Here is a 24,269-nt window from a genome sequence, read left to right as displayed (position 1 = left end):
ATCTTGAGGAGGAAAATCTAGTATAAAATAAGCTACAACAAAGCTGACAGAAGCTGGCACAGCCCCATTGCTCATTACTGGAACAAGGCGGTAAGTTCAGGAGCGGTGTGGTGGTCTGTTTGCTGCAAGGTGAAAAGAGTAGGTATCTGTATTAATTGTTGTGCCAAAATACTATGTTCTAGCCTGAAGTAAGAAAATTGCAGCTATTATGTGATTCCAGTTATCATGTGACCTTTGGAAAAATGAAGCCTGCACTGCTGTGTGCCCAAGCCAACAACTCCTGCACAGTAATTCATGAGGTCAGGCCAACAAGGCTACCAGCACCCAACCAAACCCCACCGTTTATGCAGATCAGCTCTTGCAGAAGGTGAAGGGAGTTCTCTAATTCTCTGTACTTAGAGCTCCTCGTTGCCTGACATGTCCGAAGCTGACCCCACAGCTCCCTGATACATGAGGGCCTTTTTTCCCCTGGAGATGTGGAATCTCTTGTGGCTGCTCTTTTCTACGCTGCACCCTTCTGCCCCAGCCAGTTTGACAAGGCAGTACAATCGCCTCCAGTCCCTCCAGCCTGACTGGCCTCATTTATTCAGAACTATTACAGTTACTGCTCTTACAGTTCTGGCTACAAAGCTATTATTCTGTCAAGAATTTGAGAGTAAGAGCTGTCCTCCAGCATACACAGTGAATTTCCACTCCCTTGGATGCAATAGCCTAGTAGAATTCATTCCTTTCCTTTTTTGAGGTGCAGATGGGAAAAATATTGCAATCTATCACATTCAGGAAAATTGCTAGAGAAAACAGATTTTCCCTCAGCCTCATCCCAATTACATTTATTTTCTATTTCAAATATGCCCTAGTGTGCTCATAGCAGTTTCAATGCTTACAGTGCTCTGCCATGGTCCCAAATAGAGCTTTGTATCTCCCCACTCCATTTTGTGATACTGACAGTTTCATTTATTGGCTATATATTTTAATTTGGTGTCAGACACTGAGATTCTAAAGAAGGCAGAGCTCAAAACCAGGTGAAGGGAGTGATGCCTATATTATATTTGCCACCTGCACAGCTGAGCCAAAAAGAGGTTACAGAAAGCTCTGTGCCACACAGCTTGCAGACTACAGCTCCACTAAGAAACCTGATACGGATGAAACATTTGCAGGCGCAGAACCCAAAGCATTAAACCACTACAAACCCATTAGAAGTGAAAGTTGGTAGTTGTACCTGTCATTGCTACATCAGTTATTGTTTCCTATGTCCTACATTGATCTAATTCCACAGAATTTCAGGTATCATTTGTCCTCCTCTTGTATAAAGCCACCTTAAAAAAAACCCAAATTGTATGGAATTGTCTGCACTTAATATGCTGATGTTGTAGAGCCATGTCATTAGGCATATGAGCCCCTATGCTTCTTGGCATTTAAAGCAGGACTGTCATTCCCTGTGCTTGAGGAAAGTAAGTTGTGTCTATATGCAGGAACATAAAAACAAGAAGTAAAATACTGAGCATTGACTACAAAACTACTTAAAACTAGCCTGGATTTGGCCAACCTTCTTGAGCCTTTCAGCCACAATGCAAAAATCTTCATCCAAATCAATACCCACAAGCAACAAACCATACCTAACCTTGCAATCAGGTCAGAGCATGTGCTAGAAATGGCACATGGGGAAGAAGTGATGGTGCTCAGGAGTTCTGTAAATTCACCGCAGGAGTCAGGCTGGTGGTGCAGTTGGGGCTCAGTGCAATTCTGCAGCACTGGCTAAAACCAGGGTGGTTGATTCATAGAATCACAGAATGGTTTGGGTTGGAAGGGACCTTAAAGCTCACCTCATTCCAACCCTCTGCCACAGGCAGGGACACCTTCCACTAGATCAGGTTGCTCCAAGCCCCATCCAACCTGGCCTTGAACACTGCTAGGGATGGGGCAGTCACAGCTTCTCTGATTCACTCCTTACTGCAGGGTATCAATAGCCTTGATGATGCATAGGCCTGAACTGCAGCACGTGCATAAGACTGTGCATGTTTAAGCTTCTTTATTGAGCATTTTATGAGCAGGTATGACAGACTTGACAAGAAATTAATGGCTAAATATAATTTTATAGCTACATGTATTTTTAGTTTCCTGAAAGTTAAAGTTTGTCCAGACTTGCTTTAATTACTTAATTATAAAACAATTCATAATGCCAACCAGCTATCAGTTGACATTATCTGAGTATGTCAGCACCAGTTTGTTTTGCTGAGCTTTTGCTTAACTCCTGACTCCCTTTAATTATTATACTCCATAAATTTATCAAAAGTGGATAATACAGCTTCTCCTGCAATAGATAGTCTGATATTTTGCACACATTACAATGTTTCAAACTTAAGTGGGGGAGGTTTAGGTTAGCTATAAGGAGGAAATTCTTTAATGTGGGAGTGGTGAGACATTGGCACATGTTGCCCAAGGAATTTGTAGCTGCTCCATCCCTGGCAATGTTCAAGGCCAGGCTGGATGGGGCTTTCAGTAACTTGGTCTAGTGGAAGGCGTCCCTGCCCATGGGAGGGGGTTGGAATGAGATGAGCTTTAAGGTCCCTTCCAACCCAAACCATTCTATGATTCTATGAATATAATCATAAGCAGCAGCCACTTCTAAAGAAATTCTGATCTAAAGAATTAGATTCCAATCTGAGGATTTCCCTGGCAGACGTAACATTCCCTGACTTTCTGTGGCGCTGTTTGCCACAGCTGACTCATACACATTTGAAAGTTGCTGTACTACATTGTTTTGTGAAATGAAGAATAAAGGATAGATAAGTCTTGCTCTTAGGCCCAAGTAGCTAACAAAAACCTGGAGTCCTCTGCTGCCCTGTGTACTTAACAGAGCCTGTTTCCCTCAGCAGAGAACAGCATTTAGCTGGCAACAAGCCTTTTCCAGGTCTTTCTCAAGGTCACATACCCAGTATTGCTCTGGCTTTTCATTAGGGCTCTCTTTTAGCTTTCATCTCCTCTAGTTTTTTTGCCTCATGAAGCTTCAGAAAGGAATAGATGCATCAACTGAAGTTCTTATCTGACCAAATATAAGGTGAGGTTTAGCTCTAGGTCAAGGCACCTAAATTCAGATGCCCACCTGTCTAAGTAGGCTCAATGGAGTCTGTAAGAGTGATTCTGTTTACCCCTAGAGAGACTCTTGATAGCTTGTCCAGTAAATGGCTTTTAACCTGCACCTGAGCTGAGCTTCCAGTGCAGTCAAGTGTAGCGACTAGCTCCCCACTGTCTCTAATGGACCTCAGAAGCAGACACCTGCGTTGGTGTCTTGGCATCAAACCAAACTCCATCCTACAGAATTGATTCAGTACTTCAGTTCTTCAAAACATCCACATGGGACTGGCAGCATCTATAAAGTCACCCCCACACTTTTTGACCAGCAGCTGGAGAACAAGTGAGATACCCTGAAGCATCTGAACTTGGGCAGCTCAATCCAGCCCTAGTTCCCTTCATGGGAAAGGGGTTTCTTTTATGATCATTAAAAAAAGCTGCTGAATTCACACAGCTTTAGCTCCGTGCCTACAATTTATTTTGCAACCTTCCCCAACCTGGTCTGTGGTAAACAACAAAGCAGGCACCCAAGTCACAACAAACAGCTCGTGTGTGTGTGTGTGTGTGTGAGAGCATGTGAGCGTGTGTCTCCCCGGGCTTCTGCTTGCACTGCTGGCAGAAGATAAAACCAAAGCTGCGCTCTTTACCAAAGTTAAGATAGCGGGGAAGTAGAATGACTTGGTCCCATGTTCAGTCAATGCAATTTCAAGGATTGCACATACAGCAATGGAAAAGCAAAGTAAATGTTTCCATCATGGTGACAGCCATTGCCTAGATAGCTTTCTAGCAAGATGCTCAGCAGAGCATCCACAAGCAGCTTTATCCCTAATGTTTTTAAGAGGAATATTAAACTGCCTTTGCCTCATCAGCCCTTTGGGTTTGGGTGTTATTAACAGGCAGATAGGGCCCAAAATATTAAAGAATATCAGCAAAAATGCTCAATCTGGGGCAGTGGTGGCAGGGTTTTGTTTGGTTGCAACTGGTTGGTTGGTTTGGTTTTTTTGAACCGAGCAATGAATTACATTTCCCTTTTGCAAGGTGAAAAAAATTGTATCCAATTGTGAGGAGTTTTTTATGTTTGGAAATTTGAAGTTTAATGAGTGTGATTTATGCAATATTTCAGAACAATACATTATAATTAAGTTTATACATATAGCAAGGAAGCAAAAAACCCTAGAAAGCAGCTCAAAGAACTAAGAACCTCCCAACAATGAAAAATGTCCATACAACAAAAATGGCAAAAAGATGGTGGACACCTAACAACAGAGAGGCAGAATTCAAAGTGTCCTTTATTAAAGCAAATTCATTCAGCCTAAATGGAGGGAAGAAAAGATGGGAGAAGAGTACTAGGAAAATGTGGGTTTATTTTATAGTTTGCTGGAAAAAAAACACCACCACCAACAAAGTCACAAGTATGAGAGAAACTTGGTGTGGATAAACTTTCAGAAAAGTAATTTTTATTACTCTGAATAGAGATGTCCAAGTCCAGTAAATTCTAACCAAGCTAGACCAAAGTAACAGCAGAGTTGTCCCTTTTATCCTTTTTATAGCATCTGTTCCAATTCCCTCATTATTTCTTGTAAATTGTAATGATGTGCTAAGGCTGATTTGTACCATACTCAGATTTAACAACAGTAGTAGCAAACTGATAAAGCTTACGAGTAAAATAGCTTACTGGCACTGGCAGCTCAACCAGCAAACATCATAAAAAGGGTTTAAATCACAAACTGAATCCCTGCCCCTTGCTTTTCAGCTGGTTAACAGCAGAAGATAGAGGATACCAAAGAATCGATTGCATCAGTCATCAACTCTGTTAAAACTGACAGGAAGCAGGGGTAGTACAGACTTGACATAAAATCTGTCAGTATTGAGCCTGTCATCCCCATCACCTACATAACATGTGATCTCTATTAAAAGGTAAGAGACAGCTCAGCATCAAACTTGAAGAACTAAAGATATACCACCTCTCATGGCAGTTCACTAAGCACCTGAAGCCTCAACAACTGTCATGCTCTTCCCACACTATTTAAAAGAAGGTGTAAACTAAGTTACAGCAAGCTCAAAAGAATAACCCTCTCCCTGGAGAGGAAGTAGGCACCTGATGTACTTGCATTTTGTTCCTCAGAGAGGATTCTAAGGAGAAAAACCACACGCTACAGAGGACAAACATCGCTTCATGGCAGAAAGCAAGCAAGGAGGACATGACCAAGGTTTCAGAAAAGCTTTCCCTGACATAAAGCTGCTGGCAATGTTTGTACCCTAGTACCTCAAGCTTCAGCAATACCTTGATTTCTTCCACTTCACTTGCCCAAAAGATCTACTGCATTTCTTTAATACAGACGTATTCTGTACCATGTTTTATTCACAAGTAGTTGTGCCTGAAGGCACACACTTCAACATGGAACCACCAGACACTGCTTTGAGGCAAAGTTGGTATTACATTAATATTAAATGCATTAATAAGATATTGCTTGGGCCATCCTGAACATAGGCCAAATGTTCAGGAACAACCTTTATTTTAGCACCTGAAAAAAAAAACTTTGCAGGGTTTTTTCTTAGAACTCACGTAGAGTGTGAAAAAATAGCAAGTTTCAAATGATGTGCTTACCAAATAAGCTAAACACAGTATGAGGACTTTGATGTTTCATTTGGTACAGGAAAAGCAGCTGAGAGGCGGGGAGCAGCTGCATTTCAAAGCAAAATTCAGAGCTAGTCTCCCTATAGAAACAAAGGAAGGCAGCCTGAGCTCAGGCTTGCTTATCTGAAGCAACAACTGCAAGACGAAACAAAAAGCATGCAACCTTGCTGCATGCAAGAAGGTACCGTATGTTCTTTTATGTATCAGTTGCATTAAATACTGACTACACACAGGGTGTCAAATACTGGATTCTCAAATGCTCACATAGAAGCAGCTTTAAAAAAATAAATGTTAAGTTGCATATCAGTTTAAAAACAGAATCTGATCTTCACATGGCAACAACAGGTTGCAGGCTTCATGCTACATTATACTAAGAAAACTCATGTACTGTTAAAAGGGTTGCGGTGTAAGCTCAGACTTGAAATATCTGAGCGCCCTAGCACAAAAGTTCAAATTCCAACAGGGCTGACTCAGTCCTTCTGCCTTCCAAAGTACATAAATCTAATTCCATGCAGTTTTACTGTGAAAGGAATTCTTAAAAGCAGGAGTCCTCTTCCCTGCTGTGCTGAAGCGGAAGATTCCCTGTCCGAGATGTTTTCAAGTTGTTCCCTGCCATTCTTCATGAGAACTGACTTGCAGGCTCTGTGTCTGCTCTAGCAATCAGGTTGTTACTTGTTGATATCAAACATGTTACTTTGAAAGCCTGGAATCAAGTTATAGAAAGACAAATAACTTGCAGTAATGTAATTAGTGTGATGTAGTTCAAAATACTGTTACATGAAACCCCCCCCACTACATTTCAAGATACTTCACCTAAAATGTTTTAAGAGTGGCATCAAATCCACTATTAAAAGCTACTGTTTGCTTCCTTACCAATAATTCCTTAGGTATGCTAGCAATCTTCAGGATATACCAGATTTGCAGGCAATTGTTTTGCCAGTGTCCATGATGCATTCACATTATTTATAACTATTTTACCTTCAATAGGTGTGGGGGAAGCCAATCACCTTCTTCAAGAGTGGTAAAAACAAAGCAGCATCATGAAAACCCCCACCTAGCCCAGTAGAAGATCCTTGTGCTAAATAATTGTTATTCTTTTTTCATTGTTTACTTCTTATAATCGCACTGAGGAGCGGCAAGTGTGCAACTATCAGCCCATGTCAGGCAGACCCAGTTCTACTCCACTGGCTTTCTTCCTACACAGCTCCTTTCCAGAGTTTTTGTATCTCCAGCAAGGAAGGAAGGTCCATGGATCTAGAGGAACGATCACTTCAGAGCCAGCTAACAGGAGTAGAGAAAAGATAACTCTAAGCAAAATTGAAGCATTCCAGCCTGTGAAGAGAAAATAAATAAGACAAGTATGCGGTGCGAGACAAGCAGGTAGAAGTGTTTCTTGGAGAACAGCTGTTTGAGATTTTAGCCTGTGGCAATAAAGAAATGAGTCATCATCCATCACAATGAATATACTCTAAAGTTAAATCATTTGATGTGGTAACTTAAAACCACATTCAGCTTTAGATTCTTTTCTAAACCTACATCAAAGAGGAGGAACTTCCAATAATTCTCATTAACCACCATAGACTTACACAGGTACTCCAGTACTTAAGCCCTTGAATGGCGTTTTTCTCAGTACTCAAGCCTTATGAAGTATCTCATCAGCAGAAGGAAAAAAGAGACAATGATACAACTGGGGAAAGATGCGTATGGGGCAAAATACCCCCCCCCACCTCCCCCCCACCGAGATCATCTGAGAGGCCACTGCACAAATGGACAACAAAAGGGCTGTCATCAGACCACACCACTTTGATAGCCACTGTTATTAAAGCAGTGCAAAGAGTTAACAGCTGCAGTTAAGACCTGTGCAGCACAAGATTGTACAAATGTAACAAGACTACATTTTTAACAACATAAATGGTGTTTAAGCATCAGAATTACCACAGCAGTTCAGACTGACTAATGGTCTCTTTATACTAGTCAGGCTTCAAAATTAAAATGCTTCAGAGGAAAGTGCAAGAAATTCCATGGGAAAATTCTGCTTCCCCTATGGACAAATATATGCCCTTTTTTGTAGATTAACATTCTGCCCCTTCCCCCTCCGAGCATACAGTGGGCACTGTGCCCCTTTCCACATCTTCCAGACAGTAAAAACCATCATTCAAAGAGGAACCCAGAGCAGAATAACACCTTTCAACAGAAAGAACCGCTGATAACTTCGTTGTGAACATTGTATTTTCGTATCTTGTTGTTCTACACAGTGAGCAAATCCTCTAAAGCTGTAAATTATGTTACAGGTATAACAATAAAAGTAACTTTGAGATTACAACTCCAATAGTTTCAAAAAAAAAAACCCCACAAAAACCAAAAAACCACCCCCCAGTAATTAAACATGGCAATGGTCGTTTTTGCCAACTTAGCCACAGGAATGTTATCCATCCCATGCAGTTTATGAACACCTTGGCATATCAAGTCTCAGCAAGGTTTAAAAGCAAAGCTTTTTCTAAACTGCAGTTACTCAGAAGTTAAAGATAAACCTTCCCACTCCCCCCTCTTCTCCAATTACCTCGATCTCTGAGAAAGATGACAAAAATGCATAGAGAATATTATACTCTATGACCTCCCTCAGTAATCTGATTTTGCAAGTGGATGTAGAGAATAACTTTCAGAAAGATGGTATGATAACACTTGAAGAGCACATGCAGGTCACTCACCAAACCTTAAGAAAAAGAGTTCCTTAAGAAAAAGAGTTAGTCGAAGTCAAAGGATCCTTCAGTTAAAGAACCCTTCAGAAAGGTACTTCCTACATTTTAGCAGTGAGAAACACAAGAAAAAAAATCCCAGGTAGATTTATTTCATGACTATTCTTCACAGAGATTTCACAATCTATATCCAGGAGGAGGAACTTGTTTGAACAAGATGTAACCTAGGCAGGCTCCATCTTCGGAGAATGCGGCACACACCGACTGATAAAAGCAGCCCTTCCAAGTCAGAGGCATTTTAGGAGTTAATCACAGCAGGATGCAGTTACCATTTCCTATCGAGTTGACAGTTTTGGCATTCAGTATCAATAAAATCTTTGAACTGAACCAGTGATGTGTCTTCACTGGACAAGTTTGGGAAATAAATGCACTGAGGTGGTATAATTGCTCATATACTAAAAACCCCCTCTTCATTTGTTTTTAAAATAATTTGGGCTGTTTCTCAGCATAAGTTTGTCATCTCTTAGCAGTTAACCCTACAGTCATTTTCAAGTTAAAGGGCTAGAAAGAGGTTGACTGCTTAAAAGTGATGTTGAGTTTATCCTTTAAAGGCCAGCATTTCAAGAGTTAAGGGTTTACAGCAACATCAACTCCAGTCTGCCACAGAGATAAGCGTCTTTTCCTGTCCCAGATGTAGGCAGCTAGACTTCAGGTCCATTAAGAAAGCTGCTAAAGACCATTTCAGTTCTGCACTGGCTTTTTTCATGACCCTCCTACAAACTTTGCAGCTCATCTTCTACATGTGCTTACTGTCCCACTGTCAATTCTTACCTAATTAAACTAATTTTGCTGAATTTTGACAAACTAACATGTCAACAAACGTTTCTTTTTCTGCTGCTCTTTCTAGCTACAAAGTTAACCCTATTGTATGGAATCTGAAACTTGTTTCTTAACATACTTAGACACAGCAGAATAGTTCACATGAATTTAACACAAACACATCACATTACTATATAGCACTTTAACAAACTAAAACATATTCAGGTCTTGAAACAATCCTCTGAGAAACACCATGCAGATCATTTTAGAAGAAATGCAGAAGTCTGTTCAATAGACAAGTTACCTTCCAGCTATTGTCCCCACAAGACCATGTTCTTACGCACTTTACCTATATAGGAGTTGTACAGAGCCAACTAACAGGGAAAGCTGACAAGACAGAAACCTTACTGTTCAGAACCCCCTAGTATCAAGTCAAGACAAGCAGACCTGCCTGTTCAGGTCACAGAACTGAAATTTATCTCTTCAGGGCAAACAGAAAAGTTTTGGATATGAAAGAACTAACCCAAAAAGTTGATCGTTTTCTAACTGAAGGAACCCAGTTGTGTGTAACCTACCAAAACCCCCACTTATTTAGGAAGATAACAGGAGCCAAAGGATCAGTTCACACACACATCCAGCCTTATTCAGTCAAGCAGCCTTGAGAAACACAGGTGAAAGCACTTTTCCCCAACATCTCAGGTTGGCAGGATTGGAGGAAGAGAACTAAAACACCAAAGCGAAGGTTTTGGGCACACATGGTACAACTCCATTTCTGAGGGGATGCAATCCTTCTGGTATGCACTAGACTCTGTCTGAAGTATCCCTCCAGTTGATATGCCTTATGAGAGAAGTTTAAAATACAACCTTGAAATAGATTCTGTTTTCTATAAATTCTGTTTTATGTCAGATGCAGAAATTAGTTATTTGCAGAAAATGATTTTACATCAACACTTACCCATCCACAAAAATCTCTCTGCACCTACTTATGGAGGGTGAGGAGGCAGGGCACAGATAAAAATAGATAGAATGAAATAGTGTTAAAATTTATTTGTAGCATGATAACTTAAAGACTGGTGCACAGACTATTAGAACTCTTCAAATTGTGTTTACATATAAATATGTTAATGAGAAATGACTGATGTCTGTATTGTGAAGTGGCTAATCCAAAGCAATTCAGGTAAAGAAAACATTACATATGTAGCTTGTTTTAAACATTTGCCCTAAATTGCAATAATATTAAATACAATATACTTGTTAAAGCCAATTTTATTTTCGAGCCTAAGCCATAGGATCCTTCTGAGATACTTTTTACCTTTTTTTCACATAAGTATTTTAAAAACCCATGGTAAATTAACGATACGTGGAATTTTCAACACCTCAAAGGGTTCAGCTCAACAACGCCCCAGCCCCTGGATTTCAAATATGTATTTTATCACAGGTTTGCTGAAGGATATTAAACCCAACTTACTTTTTCTCAATCATAATCAATATTTAACCTTTACCATACTGTTTAGTGAAACACAGTAATGTGCTGTTAAAACATATAAAAGACAAATCTCAGTTCTAAGGAGCAAACATTTATCAAATAGAAAACGGGTAACACATTACATGGTGAAGAGGGATATGGTAAAATAACTACAGAGAACTACTCAGTGGTACTACCTCTGCAGAGTGTGAAACACATTTTCGGGACACTGAATAAACTCAAGCAGGCTTCTTGCATAGCTTCTTCATCAGAAGGTTGTCACAAAATTATGCTAGAGAGAAATACAGTGAATTGTCGAAAACATTCAAGTAGCAAACCAAAGGAATTGTAACAACTCTTAATTCAAAGCCTTTTTCTTATCGCATTGCATTCAACATTTGTCTCCTTTGTCACTTTCTTTTGCCGCAACAAGTTTTGGGGACTTTTCCCAGGCTGGCTGTGGTGTCAATTATCTTGCATTAATTCCTCTTATTACTTTGCAAAGTCATTTAAATACAAGTACAAAGGAACAGACAATAAGGTACAGTTCTTGCAAAGTAAATTCTGCATCTGTGTGGAGTCAGCAGAGCACAGAAATATTCTAGTATAGGTGACTTGTGTTACTGAGTGGCGAGAACAGGAAAAGTCAAGTGAAACAAAATTTAAAGCAACAAACCACAGAGATTGGCCTCATTAGAGAAAATCCTATTAAAAGCCTTATCAACTTAAAGCTAGGCAAAGAAAGCACCTTCTGCTAACAGCATTACTGCTGTGACCCACAACTAGAAGCCTACCACATGCCAGTATCCTGGCCTCAAACTTTTCTTCACCTGATAATGCTTACTCTTTTCAGAAGGAAGAGGGGCATGTACTAATACCCAAAGACTGCAACCGCAGAAGTACACGCATCTCAGGAAGTTGACAGTGTACTATGGGGACCAGTAATTTCAACTCTTACTTCTGTGGGTGCATTATTGTGTTGACAACCAAGTACCATCTCTGGTTTTCAAAATTGGTCTCACTTCAGAAAATACAAGATACATTTAACATGCCAATTGAAAAGTGCTTGCTATTGATTGTAGTAACACCGGCAAATGCATTTTACATTGTCTGTCTTCCTTACATGACATGTACCTTGACATGGACTAATTCATCCACTTCTAATCAAAGTGAACTAACTGATTTGATTTCATCCTGTATCACAGTTTTGTCCTGCCAGAAAGTGCTAAGTTTATTTGTAAAAGGTAACCACCACTCCTTGAAGAAACCGAAAAGCAAACCAACCCACAGAAAGGGGGAACCCAACATTAGAACTGTATGTGTTTTTATAACTTCCATGATTCTCTGCATAAAACTACTCTCGTGTGGCATTGCCCAATATGCAAATCTCAGACATTTGGTGTGAGCAGTAGTTCATCAAAAGACAAATGAAAGCCTGGGTACCTTAATTTGATAAGGAAGACAGTTTAAAGGCATTAGTCTTCCTTTTAAAAAGGGAAAAAAACGTCCAAAAAAACCCCAAACTAGCTGAACTAAAATTCACTGTCATGTTACTACAGCATAGCTCCAGCGTATCTTAAGGGGAAGACAATTTCTAGTGCAAGCAGAAATGTCTTCCTACTTCTTACAACAGCAAACAAACTCGAGCTGTCCTTTTTAAGGTAATTCTTCAGAAATTTACTTTTATTGATTTAGAGCTCCCCAATCAAAGTAACTTATTTTAAATAACTTCTGAATAAGCAGCTCAGAAAATCCAGACTGCAGATAGCATCCAAACAAATTCTTTTGGTTCTCCAGCACAACAGCAATGGATGTCTGTTAAACTGTTTCACACCATTTGCTAAGAGCTAGTATAACATTTCCACAGCCATCCCTTGCCCTCCAATCCCAAGGGCAATTACATGCGACTTCTAAAAGCAAGAAGTATTACCAAGGAAACTATGATTGTCACAATGCAAATGCTAAAGAATATTAAGGCCAGTGAATAATAACTGAATATTTATAAATAACACTATTTTCTATTAAAGCTTGCTTTTCCAAATATAACCAGAACAAAACCACAACAATTCTGTAGTGTATCAAGTGTATATTTCAATTTACTGTATGCAGTCTAACAACAAATTTGGTCATAATTTACCAGATATACATAAATGATTTAAGTAATAAAAGAAGACTCAGTTCCAAGAGAATAAGATCATACCTTGAGGGGAGGAAAAAAAAAACCAAACAACCAACCAATCAAAAAAACCCACCCAAAAACAAAACCAAAAAACCAAAGGGGGGGCGGGAGGAGGGAGAAAAGGAAAAATACATGAAGAATGTAGAGCCAGGTCCAGTTTCTAAGCACTAAGTGAGCAGTATTTTAATAAAGCAGATTTAGGTGAATTTCAGATATATATATATTTTTATATATAGACAGATCTACCAATTGTAAACTATGGTTTTAAAGGGGATAAATGGGATGGAAAAAATCTTTATGCTATACTTACATATTCACAAAGCAGAACATTACTTTAACGTTTAAAATACTTTTTCATTCATATCATCTTTGCCCAACTAATTTCTACTTTGGACCCCACCAGAATTACACATTACTCATTTCAGTGTAGAACAGAGAGAATAAAATGTATACTTCAGTGTAAAAAAAGGCACCCCACCCTCCCACCCTCCCCAAGAAATGAATCATCTCCCAGGTTTACAGTGATGTGGAAACTACCAATGAAACAAGTGGATGGTAAAAAAAAAAGAAGCATTTTAATTCCCATTTAACTGTAGTTCAAACTCATCTCAGCTTCAAGCAGCAAAACCAATGTCTTAACATTATGCTACTGTTCTACTGATGTAAAGGACAACAGTAAAGCTTGTCTCTTTAAATACATACTAACTGTGTTCAGATGGAACACCGTTAAGATTCTGTCCGTCAAAGCATAGTTCAAAGTCATCCACACAACTAACATAATTTAGTTACTTGATATAAAATAGGAAAAAATATACTCATTTTAAAATTAAACAAAGCTGAAAATGTGGTGACCCTCAATTGGTTTTTATACAGTACTGTCACACTGGCCTAGCTATGTGTCATGATAAATGCTCTGCATATTTACTGTTGTGACATAGTAAATCAGATGCATTGCTCCAATGATAGCCTGGTTTCATTTGCTTTAGACTAGACAACACAGACGAGTTGATGAAGCTGTAATGCCCTCCCCTCCCTTTGAAAGAGGCCAAAATCATTGGTACAATATTAGAAGATTGGGGGGGGGGGAGGGGAAGGGGAATCCAAGTGGCTACAGAAATTCAAGTTCCAATGCCTCCGAGAAAATCTGAAATAAAGAATGTAGGGAAAGGCCATCCTGAAAGGTAGAGACTCAAAGAGCATTATTTTGCTTTGGACTTTCCATTTTTTCTTAACAAAAAAAATAATTGCAGCAAATTGAGTTGACAAGTTAAATGTAACTGGTTTACATTAAACACTAGCAACAACCCCATTAAGTACAAAAGAATAAAAAAGTCTGTGTTCATTTTCATGACGAACAATGGGCACAATAGCCTAGTGTCCAATTCACATCACAAACTAGCCAAAAACCGGACAAGTTAGAAATTATCAACCGAAAAGTTGTTTAATATGACACTTTCTCCATTTCTTGTATTTTTATTCTATGGGACTGAGGTATACACCAGGGAAGTCAAAAAGTCTGAGAGAAGGGGGGCCTTAGAGGAGGAAGGAAACATTATTACATCAGATACCTTTTTAGCATGATTATCTCTTTTGACTAACTGCCAGAAGAGCTACCCATGCTGTGATCAGTTTATTATTTCCATTATTGGTCATTTCTTCTGCAAAACCATTTTGGAACTGACACATCAGTAACAACCTTCTTGAAAACTCAAAACTGTGAAGAAACAGATGCTAAATTAATGCCATTATTAACTTTTCCAGTGCTTATCACCTATACCACCTGCCAACATAGAGCCACAAGTTTCAAACCCCAATTTCAATATGGTGTTGGCATTATCTGTGCTGCATATTTAAATGATTGGCTTTCATCTACCAGCATATGGGAGAGGTAAGGTTTGTATGGCAAAGACATGCTTGTGGAAACAAGAGCCACTAGCCCAAATTAGATTCTCTGGTTCATTGACAAAGTGGGAGTAGATTTGGGAAATCTGTCTTTGTATTTCCATACCAAGTTGCAATTTTCTTCATTCATGTTAACAGATACATGAATGTGTAATATACGTACAGTTACTACTATGTCTGAATAGGACCCAAGTAGCTATATCCTATAAATAATAAAAAATACATTTTTCTTTTGATAGCTGACTGTAGATGTGAGGACTCTGTATAATTCAACCAAATGGTTGTATGCTGTACAGTCCTGTGCAAATATCATAAAAAAATTAATAATCCTTTTTTGCTATAAGGCTTTGACCCTACATTTTTCACAGCAACGTAACTACCATCCAGCCTGTACCATATTCCGCAAGCCTTCAGTCCAAAAAATTCAAATAGTCAATCCATACAGTGTCCATCTGTGGCACCCTGAAGTCATATGCTCTGTCAGTCATCTAAAGGCATACAAACTTCTGCAGATTCATCCCATCGAGACTGGTCATTCTGTTCTTCTACATCATCACCAAGCTCCTCATCACCTTCTCCCACTTCATTTTCTTCGTATTCTTCATCCCTAGGGAAATCTGTGTCCTGCACCTGGTCTGCTCCCTCCTGCCCTCCAGGTTGAGATTTGTCTGCACAGTCTACACAAACACCATAACGTCGTGATCCGTGTCTTATCCCAACACTGGCTGCCAGCATGAAAATCTTCTTACACACCATACATTTATACTTTTTATCCTTTTTATGCACCTATGGAAGAGAAATATTAACAGCTGAAAATATGCATATTGGGTTACACTGGTATACAGGACTAGAAAACAATTAATAATTGCTAATTAAAAAAATTATTTTTTTTAACTCTTCCAAAAGATATCCAGCACTGTTCAGAGAAAGAGAAGTACTACTAGAGATCCTTTTTGACTCCATAAGCTATTGCCCACAACCAGGCTAACTGCTTATATTCAGTTATTATATTCAGTTATATATTCAGCAAGAAGCTGAATAACTGCCTGGTTCATAAGCAACTGAGTGCTCATTTAATGACTATTCAGTGTCCAGAACAAAACTCAAAGCCAGCACTTGTGTTGTGCACAGGGTCATCCCTCATCTAGAAAATTGCCTTTCCAATTTTAAGTCCTAGGAACTTCAAGAAAAAGCAGGAGTTAAATTGTGTGTGAATTCAAAGAGCTGAAGAAGCCTCTCCTCCCAACATAAGCAGACCCAACACCACCTTTCCAGGTTCCTCTGATGAATTTTATGTCCTGTATTTAGAGTGAGGTTGTGTGTAAAATTAGAAGGCTGCTGTTGACTAACTTGACTAAACTTGAATTTCAATTGAACTTGGGTATATGTTACTTGTACAATTCATGGACAACAGTTATCTTGGAAAAAAAATTGAGTTGAAAACTTCTTTCTTCTATCTGGTGTTCCCACAACAGACTATGATTATGTGCTCAAGCATCTTATTTGAGGTCACACTGAAAAAGTTGCCATTTTAGATAAAACAGAAATTCCCACCCAGATGAGGGGGAAAAAAAAACCCAACAAACCCAAACCCCAAGGTCAAGATACAAATAGTTACTTTAGTCCCGCTGTGTAATCTGTACAGATGATACAACATGTTTTTTCCTCAGCCTCTAGACTTGTTATGATAATGTTTCACATAAAGCAGAATGTTTAACGTGTTTCTTGGAGGGGGGTGAGGAGGAAGGTGTTTCAGCTCCATTCAGGGAGAGTACACTTCAGTGAAAGCACAGGGCTGTACAGAACTTACTCTATAGCTACTTTCACCCTGTATGACTCCATCTCCTTTCCTGGAGAGAAAAGTCTTCAGCTACAAGACCTGCTCATAAAGTGCAGGACAGAAACCTGAAGTCCCACTCTACACCTCCTCGTAAACTGACTACTATCCACTGTTGCCATTATCTGTGGTGAGCCACAAAGGAAGAAGTAAAGTAGCTGCTGCACCACTAGTAAGGTGATAATTATCTACCCTCCCCATACCATTGCTACCTCCATCACTGCAGTCATCTATGCATGCTACACAACAGAATGTCTTTCAGACATCATAGATATTCTTGCTCCTTCAGGCATCTAAGCCTTTCTCCTCCCATATCACCCGGTGAAGAAAGGCAGCAGTAGCAGGATGGAAAGATGTGTATCTATGATGAGAGAAGTCCCATGGAACGTAAGAAAGATGCTGGTTCCAAAATTTACATAGGAGCTATTAATATATGCCTTTCCTACCTGTACAGCAGCTTAAGGAATACTCAAAACTACTACAGTAGTCTTAGAAATATCTGCTAGAATTATATCCAGGTATGACTCAGGTTATTGTTTACTTTTAATAATATTGCTGGCTAACAGAAAGTCCATTTCATGATAGCAAAAGCTAAAAAATAAAGTTAGGAAGACTTGCACAAAAAGTCTTTCTGCATCTGCATTAAAATTTGGAAGCTTACCACCACTCTTCCCACTTGCTGAGGAACAAAAAGCCAGTTATGAGGATATTATGGAAATTTATGGAACACCTTCATGAGAGACCAAGGTGATCCATTGATTCTCAACGGACTGAGGAAACCTACTAAAATGGAGAAGTACAGTTTACCTCATTCCATGTACTGAGTATCTGCAAAATGAGAGTTTATTTTAAAATCACAGTTTAGAGAAATATAATTTCCCTCTCATCACCAATATGATCTTGCTTTTATTACTCCCCTAAAATATACCTTGGATTTTATACGTTAAATATCATAATGAAGTCATTTCCTACAAAGACACAAAGTACCTGCACAATAGCCAAGGCAGATAATACTCTCTCTGGATCCTCAGATAAACAGTGCTCAAGTCAAATCCTGAGTTATGCAACATGCACACGACAGTGTAAGCTCAACTGCTGATTATGGTATTGGCAGAATGCAAGTCAGGAGGACATGTACTTTCTGCATTTTTCATTCTTTCTTAAATCTTAAAGCAGACACTATATTATAGCTTTGTCCAGCTGTGAAGTAAGTATTTCAGAACTTCACCAAGATATGTTGCGATTGCAGATTAACAGTGTCCTCACAGAAAATGGTGATGCATTATAGAACAAGATGTGCTATTCTACTGCAGTAACACTAAGCCAAAACTCCCTTTCATTATCCATAGAATACTTGAGATATAATGCATCTCTTTATCACATCTTTATCAGACTTCCAACTGTCTTAATTGATGCTGCATTTTCCATTTAGATAGAATACTAGAGATGTAGTTAACATAAAGAGATGTTTATCTTCACCCATTTTAGATTAAGATAAAACAACTTACATTATGGCAGATCAGAGAACAGTGTTTCTTCCAACACATTTGTAACAAATGCAAAACCCACTTGTACATGTGCACACATACATACAGACACTTGAGGTTACCTACCAAGGAATGTCTCTTTACGTGCTCTCTTCGAGTAAACAGCTTCCCACAAATGTCACAACTGAAAGATCTCACGCCTGTGTGAATGAGCAAGTGTCTCTTTAGTGTTCTTCTGTATTTGGCTACATAATTACAATGTGGACACTTCAACTTGTTCATGATTAAAGCAGAGGAATCGCCTACAAGATAATAAGCCATCAGGAGAAAAGATGAAGAAACACTAAAAAAACTTAAATAAATAAATTCAGTATGTACTGTCTGGTGCACATAACCAAACAGGTGCCAAAACAATAAAGCACCCACATGACTTTTCATCAGCGAAATCACAGCAATGTCCACCTCCAGAAACCACAAATACTGGTAGGTCCTGCATGTATGATCTTGCTAGAAAAATACCTACTTGTAACCAGGTATTTTTTACTACACAAGTACAGATCAATTCTTTGAAAAATAGTCTTATGTAAGTTAGCTACAAGTTAGCAGTATTCTGTTTTCTGGAAGTCACTTATACCAGAAAACACTGTATTCTGGATTAGAATGCCTATATCCAAGATGCTGCCTCCCAGTTTCAAAACTCATCATAACATGGAAATTAAGTTTTGCTAATATTAAAAAGTTTGCTTTGGTGTATCAGACCACTCATGCAATCTGCATGGCAACATAATATTACATGCCTCCGTGAAGAAATGTAAGTTTATCAAGGTAAACTGCACTCTTATGCACATCAACACGGATATGACAGACAGGCTGACATCAGCGCTGCAAGATGTATGGAAATTTAATGGTTTAAGACCAAGCAGAACTCCTAAAACCCAAGGTCTAATCCCTCTATAAAAATCAAAATATTTACAGTAAACCATAAACTACATCCCAGTAATAGCTCAAAGTTACAGAGAAGATGTAGGCATTACTATTACCCAGTCCCTAAGATCCTCTTTTCACTGAAGATTACGTAATTTAAGGATCTAGCAATAATTATTTTAGATCTGATTGTGGTTTTGGTATGTTTTCAGACAAAAAAATAATTCCAAATAATTGCTTGCTTGAACTATTAATAAAGGCACACAAATGGTGAAAGAGTAGAAGATGTAACTAGGTTTCGCTGAAGAAGGCTTTAGTTATGGCTCCACTGAATTCAAAACCTTTGCTGCAATGAAGTATTCTTAATAGCAGGAAGTATGCTCAGAGATCTACCTTTAAAATTATATTTAACTTTGTATCTTTAAAGTGTTTAGTTTCAAAGCCCATTTATCTATAGCTAGCTTACTAAGGGGAAGGGAGGGGGGAAGCCATCAGATCATTAGAGACCTCACCTATCTTCCTATTCAGGCACAAAAGCTGATCTAAATCATGTTCTGTTTTTACTTCTCCATATGTCTGAATTCTTCCACCTCCAAGGAAGTATTCCTACTTACATTATCCAGAAAGGCAAATTAAGTGGAAGATAATGATGTAAGCACTTGATCTTATAAATCTCTAACCAAATTAACCAAATATTACCAGCAGTGACACAGAAGATAATGAACCCCTATCAGAGGCAAAAAAACCACCTCCTCTCCACCAGATATACTTGCCATTTTCCCAAGCTTCTTTTGGCCAAGATTCTGGCAGCAGTCCATACTTGAAGTCACTTGAAGTACCCGGCAGCAGTCCGTACTTGAAGTCACTTGAAGTACCCGGCATCAGTCCGTACTTGAAGTCACTTGAAGTACCCGGCATCAGTCCATACTTGAAGTCACTTGAAGTACCTATTACAGACACAGTCTTACTTTAGCTTCCCAGGTTCTAATCAGTCATGTTGTTTAGTGAAATACATATACTTTTTAAACTGTGACAAAAAAGTTTCAAAGCTAAAAATAATAATTGTAATCTTTTTTTGCACACAATCTTCAATACTGAAATGAAGAAATAACTGCATTCTTAATTTCAAGTAAATGAGACCTTTGAACTACTCTGAACAGCATCATTTTTTCCCCCCATCCTGAGAAAAATTCAAAGCCTTTTTCATACTACAGGAACTTCTATGGTAAGTATATTTATTCCTTCACTATCATCATGACAGCGCTAAAAAGTTTTCCATTGCATGCTCTTTACAACTACTTTGTGCAGTGACTTCATCTGGTCTACCACAGGCAGTCTAGCTGATACAAAAGTAAACATTTTCAAATGGAGGTGTAATTTTCTTTATTGCCTTAAAATATCTCAGTGGTATATTAAGTGCTTTAAAGTACCTTTATTTGTATGAAGTATCCTACAGCTATGTCTAAACCCTTTTTTGAATAATCATCTCCATTACTCTGTAACCACATCAATTCAAGAGACCACAATTACTCATAATATACCAGCTTAAAAGACTAGTTTGCATATTTACATTTGGTCTTTAGACAAGCTCTTCATGCAGTCTGCATGGTCTTCGTAGCTTTTTCCCCCACTTTAAAAGAACAAAATAATTCAGAAGTGAACAATGCCTTAAATAGATCCTTGCTTGTTTAATCCTATACTTTTGTAACAAGAAGGAACTGCATGTGCGAACACGGCATCACTACTACACATCACAGAGAACTATAAATAGTACATAAGAAAGCTACACTAGGCATTTGACAAAAATGTATTTGAGGGGCAAAGACTATTCTGGCAAGAGTGCAAATCGTTCTTCCCCTCTCCCCCAGACAGGAGTTTGCTGGAAAACATGAACTCATAAATCCATTACTTTCCTCACAGGCACACAGTTGTTAAATAAACAGACTGCAGTGGAAACCGGCAGATTTCCTTTCATTTGTCTGCATGGTGCTCAGGTCCTCACACTGGGTTCCCAATGTCACCCATGTGGGAAGTCTTGAGAAGAGCTTCATAGCAAATAGATACATTTTTACCTTAAAGTCTGAGACTGTACATTTTGATATTCCAAAGACTTTATCCTTTGTCCCTATATTGCTCAAGGATTTTCCTGGGAAAGGAAATTCTCTTAATGTAAATTACATGCAGCTCATGGTAAACCACATACTGAAACACTCCCTCCCAACTTACAGTTTTACTGGAAAAAAGTAGAGATTACAAATCCTCATAGCATTAGACATATACAGGAGTTTCATTTACTGCTCAGGCAGCGTTACATTTGGCAGCAGCGGGCTCATTTGCAATATAAGATGGCAGTTCAAAAGAATACCAATCAACAAATAGGACGTTTATAATTCTATCCTATCCGTTAAACAATGGCAAACTATAATCAAAGCTGGATGATGACTTCCAAAATAAGCATTCCACTAGAGCTTTTAAAAAGCAGAGCTTGAGTGGACGAAGGAAGAGAAATCCCACTGTTTCAGCTCACGCACCTAGCTGTTTTGGTATAGAAAGGAAGAAGGGCAAGGAGAAGGGAACGAATCTCCCTCTCTTTTAAGAAACACAGTAGTGAGGATATATTTTTTTTTTTTAATTATTGACTCTAATAGCTGTTATGTCCAAAGGAGGCAAGAACTCTTTGCACTAACTTGGAGCTATGGACTCCAGCAAAGGCATCTCAGAGCAGCTCAAGGAATAGAACACAGATACCCTATAGACATGCCAACTACACATTCCTTTGAGGTGAGCAGTCAAACTTCCTTCTGCAACACACAAGAAAGGATTAGTGAGAAAGCAGTGATGTACAGTCTGGGCAAGAGCAAAGATGACTTCAAGACTAAAAGCCTCCAAATTAAAGTGGGCTTCAGGAATTAGCAGGAAAAAACAAAACAAAGCAAAAAGAAAGCAAACCGATTCTATAATCTGTTTTAAATATTAGACATTTTCTTTAAAGGTTCTTCCCCTCTAAGAGAGCTGTTCCATCTTTAGTTGACCAGTGGAAGATGAATGATCAAAATATTTTAATCACACACACCTCTCTTATGGAAGGAATTATCTGTATGATAAACAGATGTCATGTACATGCTGTGCGTAGCAAATATCACGTAGATTCCTTCAAAATAAGCATACATCAAAGACTGACCATAAGTAGGAGTTGGACCAAGCTGAGCACATTTGTAACACTGTCACTTTGACAGTTCTTCTGGATCTAAGGGAACACAAATTAAATTTCATTAGGAACATTCATACTCACAGCTGGTACTGAAATTTGAGGGAAGTTAGGAGCTCAAATCCCTGCACAGATCTAGATCTTAATGTAAGACTCGGCATAGAGCCAAACAATTAAGAGCTGTAGTGTACATAATAGCTTCTAAATCTTTCTACCTCCAATTTGAAAAGAAAACCTGCTATAACATGAAAGAATATCAGCAGTGATACCACAAAAGATAAGAGGTTGTTACAGTCACTTCAGTCTCTGCACAATACAGGACTCAGTAGATAACTAAACCTAATGCTTATTCTTAGAATAATTCGTTGACCTAGAAAACCTGCTTTCTAGATTAAGTGCACATACAATGTGTACAAAACAACAAGAAAAAGGCATTTTTTTAATGCCTTATGGCTCATCCATATAGGAAAGACAGGATTTGCTTATAGACTGGGAACTGGAAGTGCAATACCCAGCCCCTGCTAGTTTTTCCCAAGTGGGCACAGAGCCTATAGTGAGACAAGCTTCTGGCTGTAGCTGAGCCAACCATAAGATGTTATGGACCCCTCTGGCTTGTAACATCTGCTCCCATTCCTCCTCCCACCTAAGCTACTGCCCCTGAAATCTGCTTGCAAAACTGTTCCTGTCAGATGATTTTGATAGGAGACTGAAAACAAGTACATATGTACTTGTACTGGTAGACTGAGGGTGGGGAGCAAAGGAGGAAATACAGACAGCAATGGGCAAGATCTTTAAAAAACAAAAAAAAATCTCCAACAAAACCAAAACGAAGCCAAAAAAATAACAGAGGGTACTTCAGAGCACTGATGTTCTGTATCTCCAGACCAGGTCATCTGAGTACAATTTTTCTCTGATCAAAGGATAACTTTTTACAGTTTTTACGGTAGCCTGATCTTAACAAACAAACAAACAAAAAAGCTAAGCACCTCCCCCAACCAACCAACCAACAACCCCATAACAAAATAATAATAAAACCAAATAATAAATAAATAAAAAATAAACCAAATAATAAATAAATAAAAATAAATATAAATAAATAAAATTAAAAAAACAACAAAATAATAATAAAACCAAATCAGGACACAAATAAGCTGATTAACTACCAGCACTAAAATTCTCAAGATGTCCATCTGAGAAGAGATAAGGACAGTCTGCCATACAATGAAGTGGTTGTGTAGGCTTTTACATAACTAACAAAACTTTTGCAGACAGATTTTATGTTCCATCGTGCTTGTTCTCAGGAAGAAGAATAACCAGAAGTGGGACACATGGATTTTTGGTTTTGAAGGCAACAAGTAGGGGAGTATCACCAGAAAGAACGCATCTAAGCAGAAACATATTTAGCTTGACGGGTTTTTTTTGTCTTTCTGTAACCAGAAATATACAGATATTTGGGGAAGAAAAGGAGACATTACTGAATAGGGAATGATCCAGGAGATTGACAAGAAGATCAATGACAAAAGCCATTGAACAGGTCATTACAGAAAGGGACATGGAGGTAGGGTGCACTGAGAGAATATACAAAAACTCACATGGGTTACAGTTGCTCGAAGAACTTAACCTTTGCTTTCTTTATACACCTTAACACTAAAAACAGCAACAACAGAAAAGAAGTGGATACTACTATTTCCCACCAGGTTTTCTGGCACTGACTGCTCATCCACATCAATTAAAAACAGGCAGAAAACAGACAGGATAAGCAATTAGGCCATAGCTTCCAAGGATTGTGAAGAGAGCAGTGGTAATCTACTGATACAACCCGGATTGCTACTAGAGAGCTGGATTTGTTGCTTGTGTTAAGTAACATGACATAAAAAGCAGCACTGTACAGACAGACATACTGGGGAGGTGGGGGAAAGAAAACATGTTGTACTCTATTTGTTTCCAGAGTACTACTCACAGCTTTAACCTTGCTTCTGAAAAGGGGTCAAAGCGTATTACTTCTCAACTGCCTCCTGCAACAGAAGGCTCATACAAATTTA

General features: G+C 38.7%; 1 protein-coding gene across 1 annotated transcript in view; it reads right to left on the bottom strand.

Moving 5' to 3' along the window:
- Positions 1 to 15,251: 15,251 nt before the first annotated feature.
- ZBTB10 (zinc finger and BTB domain containing 10) overlaps positions 15,252 to 24,269 on the bottom strand; it is a gene marked incomplete at both ends in the record, with an annotated part of 28,268 nt that continues 19,250 nt past the window's right edge. Inside the window, 3 exons of the mRNA XM_080610308.1 lie at positions 15,252 to 15,557; positions 18,222 to 18,397; positions 19,793 to 19,966. Coding sequence (XP_080466434.1) covers positions 15,252 to 15,557; positions 18,222 to 18,397; positions 19,793 to 19,966 — 656 coding nt within the window. The remainder of the gene's footprint in view (positions 15,558 to 18,221; positions 18,398 to 19,792; positions 19,967 to 24,269) is intronic.

This window comes from Psittacula echo (genome assembly GCF_963264785.1).
Source record: "Psittacula echo genome assembly, chromosome: 2".
NCBI classification, from domain to species: domain Eukaryota; kingdom Metazoa; phylum Chordata; class Aves; order Psittaciformes; family Psittacidae; genus Psittacula; species Psittacula echo.
Note: the sequence above shows the minus strand (reverse complement) of the source record. Positions and strands in the feature narration are given on the sequence as shown.